Source organism: Micropterus dolomieu, linkage group LG19 (genome assembly GCF_021292245.1).
Source record: "Micropterus dolomieu isolate WLL.071019.BEF.003 ecotype Adirondacks linkage group LG19, ASM2129224v1, whole genome shotgun sequence".
Lineage (NCBI taxonomy): Eukaryota > Metazoa > Chordata > Actinopteri > Centrarchiformes > Centrarchidae > Micropterus > Micropterus dolomieu.
The window spans coordinates 30,785,103-30,791,102 of NC_060168.1; the positions used below are offsets into that span (position 1 = coordinate 30,785,103).

A 6,000-nucleotide genomic window follows, 5' to 3' on the forward strand; every position below is an offset into this window, starting at 1 on the left:
ACTAATCAGCACTACATCATAATTCCTAATAATGTGTGTACAATGCACTTGGGATCCTTCATAGCATTTGATGACCAACAGATAAACTAGTAGATCTAAAGAACGTATCAGGACAAATTATTCTGATGTTTTTCTTACGGTCTTCTTTCCTCAGTTTATCCAGCTGACCCAGACTACTATGGCCGCCCAGCAGTTCAGGAGTTCCCTCAGTTTGACATCGTAGAAGACACCTACTCCACCTCCACCATGGACTCGCGGAGGAACTCTCGATTCGGTGGCTTCCCGTTCCCGCTAGATCGCTGTGACCGTCGCGCTCCCCTACCGCCCTGCTACAGCAACCAGAACCTGGACGACTTCCTGGGTCCCGACGGGCTTCCTCTTCCCAGCTCCCAGTGCCCCAACGAGTACACCGCCATCAGCTATTACCCAACGCAGCACACCCGCAGCCTCGATAACGTCTCGGGAGGATACAAGAGACTCAGCATGCGTCTGAGTGTGGCTATGCCATCGTATGCAGAGCAGGCCAGCCCGCCGCCGCCGGCGAACTCCGCTCAGCCTCAAACGCGGCAAGCAGGACAGAACCCGCGCAGCTATGACGAGTCGAGCATTGTGGAGAGCGATTATGGGAGCTGCGAGGAGGTGATGTTTTAAGTTTTGTTTTGAAGCCTTGTTCTTTCCGGTGATTATTCACTTTTAGTTTCATATGGGAACCTAAGCAGTACAAGTACACGCCACTATGTTCTACTACTCCATTCTAAGGCAGGTTTGTGTAAAAGTACACTTCTCAGATGGGACTCTTTGAAACTAATGAAGAGCAGCTCAGCAGTCTCTCACTGTGAGAGTCTTTTTTTTTTTTTTTTCCCCCATTCTGACAGAGATGAAAGCACCATGTGAAACAAAAGTTCAGATGTCTTTCATTTGTTTGACTTGCATCAGACTAGACCGGGTAATTTCAAGAACCCCTCGGTTACCTCCGCGGAAGAGGTTCAGCAGAAGTTCATCCCTTTATCTGAGAGACGCCGCCGAGAGCGCTTGTTAACTTGTTATGGGTTGTCAAATCGTGAACAGTATTACTGCTTGACTGTTTCAAATTCAGAATAAAGCAAAACAAGACATTTTTTAAGCTTCGACGTGGGACAACCGACTCTTGGAGGAGGAATATGCCAAACACCTGCGTAGCAAACACACATTTCACTTCTCACCCTTGTCTAAAAAGAAAACCATTCCAAAAACATCAATTTCAGATAATGGTATGTTTCAGATAATGGTATGTTTACTACACACCATATGATGTGATTGAACGTGAGAATGCAGACACGAGGAAAATACAGTTGCAACTTGGCATTCAGACAACAGAGTACATACAGAAAGGCCTTTGTGATTAAATCCGGACAGAGCTTTGGTGAGGACTGTTGCAATGTATGAAATGTAAATGACCAATGGGGTTTATCATAGCCACATTCTGCTGGATGTTCATGTTTATATGAAATGCTTTTCACAACCCTGTCATAAAAGAACTGAATGTCAGAAAAACACACAGGTTTAATGTGTGTCTAATGTTGGCCTACTATTTCATATTTAAAATGTATTAAAAAAGACGCAGGATAAATATTTCATTGAATTTTAATCTGCTTACTGTTGCTCTTGTTTATTGTTGTTGTTTGTTACAATGAAACGGGGCTGGATCCTCATTTAAAAAAAAAAAAAAGTGGGACAAGGTGATGTCAGTCATGAAATAGATGTACTTTATATTCGAGTGTTACTGGTATCAATGCCGTTTCCATTACTGTAAAATTCTGTAGGTAAGCATCTCATCGTGGATTTTAATTAGTGTGAACTAGATTACAGTATTTTCTTTGGAGGAGACACTGCAGTGTTGCTGCCCTTGATGGTAAAAGGAACACTTCATGTGGAGTAGTTTTTGCAGCTGTAAAGAAATGTCTACACAGCCATTTTAAATGGTAAATATGCAAGCCTCAAAGAAATGCTTGTTTTGGTCAAGAGGTTGTTAAATATTAAAAAGTAAGTTTTATACTGAATAGTAGAGACGATGTTTAGCCTGAACAGCATTTCCTAAATTCAGAGTTGTGATATCACATCAGAACTTCTTTTACAAGAATTTAGAGCACCAACTATTATATTATGTGTCAATAATCTGCTGATTCAGGTGGAGCTGGCAATTGTTTGGCATTTTTGCTTGAAAGAATGGGTTCTTAAACAATAGTTGTATTAATTTCTGCTCACCGACTATTCATTTCACCTTTAATCGTCAATCTTTTCAGAAAAATGTATTAAAATAATGAAAACTTAACATTATAACTACAACTTGCTCCCAAATTAATTTTTGAATGTTAAAAAAGTATTTGATTTTTCCATGTGAAGTGGAAAAATGTTTTTCAGTTGTATTGTTGATCCAGGATCAATTGAATTATCATTTCAGCTTCGAAATAATTCATGGATTTCTCAGTGTTTTCTAATTAACTGCACTCACAAAAAGAAAACTTACTGTGAAAGCCAAGGATTTCCCCTTTTAGTAAACTGAACAAATAGTGTGACAGTCTCTGTGCTTTGTTTAGGTATAACATACTGTATGTGTTAGTATAGCTCAACACCACATGCATTATGTATAAGTTGACACAAGTGTAATGAAAACATGTTTCAATTTGGCCACTCAGCAGCCTGTTCCTCAGTCTATATTCAGACATGAAGAGCAAATCCATTCCATAGCTTTAACAACCAACATCAGCAAGAGATTGTACTGTCCAAACACCACAAAACCTGGATCAGGTCGTTTGTGAATTCCAGTGAAGATTGACTGCCTCAAAGATCACATCTGAAAGACAAATCGGTTTATCCAGCTGTTTGGACAGTTTGTGTTTTGGGAAACGATGGAGAACGTGTACACAGTGTTTACTGCTGCTTCCTCCATGTAAACGTGTTGGGGATGCAGATGATGCTTGTACTTGGAGAAAGACATTTGTTGTAACATGTAGGTGTTAACGAACATCAGGGTGGCTAGACAGGTCATCACTCTAGTTTAACTGTGACTCTCTCAGTCGTTCTTAACGTCCTAACTGCCAAATTTCTCCCTAAATCAAATTGATTTCTGAAGAAGGACGACAAATAAATTAGGCTTTGGAAGCAAAATTCGGGATGCATTCAGAGAGACTTGGAGGATCACTTCAGTTTATCTGATGCACAGAGGCCAAATCTTGCTTACAAACAAACTATAGCTTTGTGATGTGTTTAACCCAGGCTGGCACAATTTAACAAACAAACACGAACGTATTTAGCAAAATCTGGGAATGTGTCACTAAATCCTCTCAACAGTTTAACTGCCATTGTTGTTGTGTGCTGTGGGTAAATGTCCAATGTGTGTCTATCACTGGTGGTTAAACTGTGAAATATATTTTTTTTCAGTCCTTTGTAGAAATAATCTGCAGGTATTGTGTTGTACATGCAGTCTGTATCTGTGTGTTGCTGTTGTAGGTTGTGCAGAATATGACTTTACTTGAATGTAAGTTACATTTGTTTTCATTCATAAAGTTTATTTTTGTATCAATGTGGGCCTCCCCATGTTTTGCTCTGTTGTTTCTCTGTGAGAGATTTTTATTAAGATGCCGTCTTTCCGTTTTTGTTTTTCAACATTGTAAAGAGTATATGAATAAAGATATTATCTTCTATGAACACTGAATGAAGATATATAAGACTACTTTCTGTTCTCAGCATCGGTCAAAACAGACATTACACACATATCTGTGGGTTTTGTCAGAAGTGAAAAAAACTCTTTCCTTCTCCAGACAGGATTGGTGTTATCGGAGGATATGATGGGTAATTTGAATTTGCCCATGCACATCGATGATGTACGTCACCCAGACAGTAAAATCATTTTCCTAGGATTAGTCTCGAACACAGCAACTGAGAAATTTACTGTGCCACACAGTCAGAAGCCTGATCATTCAGGATTTCATCAGAAATAGTTTATTTATTACTTAAATATGACATATTCAGGACGAGGTTTATTAAAAAGGTTCAGGGCTCCAGACTGCGACCAAACTGGTAGCATATGCAACCAATTTTTGTGCGTGAGTACATGATGATCATTAGCCTGTTTCGGTGCCCAAATTTTAAATACATCCTCTAGAAATTATTGAAAGTCTATCACTGAATAATATAACTAACTTTTTAATTAGTTCAGGTAGTAAGTTACAAGTGAGTTTAGTTCAGTAGCCTACACTAAGTAGTGTGAGAAGGCTTTGTGTTTAGCTTAGCTATGGACTGGTGATGAAGAGTGGTGTCCACCTGTGTGAAATAATTAGATTACTTTTAATGGATAAGAGAAAGAGTCATTGTGGGTACATCCAAGGGCTGTGCAATATGATGATATCTATCGTTTGATGATGGAAAAGCATCGTTTACAATTATGCTCTATCATTTACTTTGTTGAGTTGCAAATTCCACATTTTACTGTAATATTTGGTGAGGGAACTGCGGTTTGCACCGCGGTGAAGTTAGCTTTACGTTGGAATTTGACAAAAACTTTTCTTTTCCTTTTTTTAGATATTGACACCATGTATAACCAATAAAAAGCACGCTGATATATATATATATATATTTTTTATTTTTTTTTGTGTGTGTGAAAGTGTCCTTGGGCAAGATACTGAACCCAAATTAAGGCCCATTTATACTCATGCGTAGGGTCTACGCTCGTAGCTAAATGGGGGTAAAATTGTATATGTGCAGCTGGTGTAGCCTTTTCAAATGTTACCGACCGACCGAATCACATTCTGATAGCGAAACTAGTCATTTCGCTCGGGTTGCGACGGTCAAATATATTGATTCATTTCTGCGTTCTTGTGGACATGTGAAACGTCATAAGTCGCAGCCAAAGAACTGTTCCAATTCAAAAGTCCGCATCTAGTCAAGTAAAGTCAAATACCCGGATGTGTTCTCGCTCCGCCCGTTTTACTGAGCCTGCATCGGTGGTGACTGTGTGGACTTTGGCATTTTTGCTTGAATAACCAGATATCCCAGAATGCATTTCGCCGCCAAAAAGCAGAAATGTCGGACGAGAAAACTCAGAACTGTAACTTAATAATACTGCTGTTCTTGTGTCACATATAGTAGTTTTAAGAGGTTTTTTTATGCGGAAATATAGTTGTTTAAACTACAAATATGTGGTTGATTTCTCAAGACAGAGCTGATTTAAAAAATTGCTACAACGTTTTCGGAAATGTGAAGTCCCGCCCGCTAACAGTTCCGGCAGTCATCAAGTCCGCTGCTGTTCCAATTGCTGAATGACTGACTGCGTGCTCCCGTTCCTGGGAGTTTCTACTCCCAAGCCGAACTTGCCAAGTCCGAGCTTTAAAGTACAGAAGTCCGAACTTGGCGAACTCGGTATTGAGAAACAGCCACCGTGTTACAGCCGCCGTTTTGGCCGCTAGTAAATGTTACTTCAAAGCGCAGGATACTTCCGGTCGGCTCGGAGGCATTGCGAGACTACACAGCTGACCAATCACAGAGCTTACAGTCCGCTACGACTCGACACGTAGTTACATTTTTGAGCAGGTGCACATCAGGCGACGGCGTAGCCTCTGCGTAGCCCCGTAGCCCCGTAGCCTACGCCGTCGATTTGACGTAGAAGTATAAATTGCAGGCCTGGTGGCTATTCCGCCAGTGTATGGATGAGTGTGAATGTTAGTTTTTGTTTGAGCACTTAGGCTCAGTGAATGTAGTGTAAAAGCGCTTTGAGTAGTCGAAAAGACTAGAAAGACGCTATACAAATACGGATTATTATTGGTCAACCATAGGTGTGGAAAGCACGTAACAACCCGCCCCTAACGTGGGTCATCAAATAACCCGGCGCTGAATCGAGCGGACTGTGGGAATACGTTTGTTGTAGTTCAAAATGAGTGAGATAAGTGGTTGTAGTAAAGGCGTCTTCACTGAGACATGTGCCATCTATTCAAAAGGAGCCAGGAAGAGAATCAGGGTGAAGAA

General features: G+C 40.4%; 1 protein-coding gene across 1 annotated transcript in view; it reads left to right on the forward strand.

Moving 5' to 3' along the window:
* fat2 (FAT atypical cadherin 2) overlaps nt 1-3,694 on the forward strand; it is a 116,398-nt gene extending 112,704 nt beyond the window's left edge. Inside the window, exon 28 of the mRNA XM_046029806.1 lies at nt 155-3,694. Coding sequence (XP_045885762.1) covers nt 155-651 — 497 coding nt within the window. The 3' untranslated portion in view covers nt 652-3,694. The remainder of the gene's footprint in view (nt 1-154) is intronic.
* Nucleotides 3,695-6,000: the final 2,306 nt, after the last annotated feature.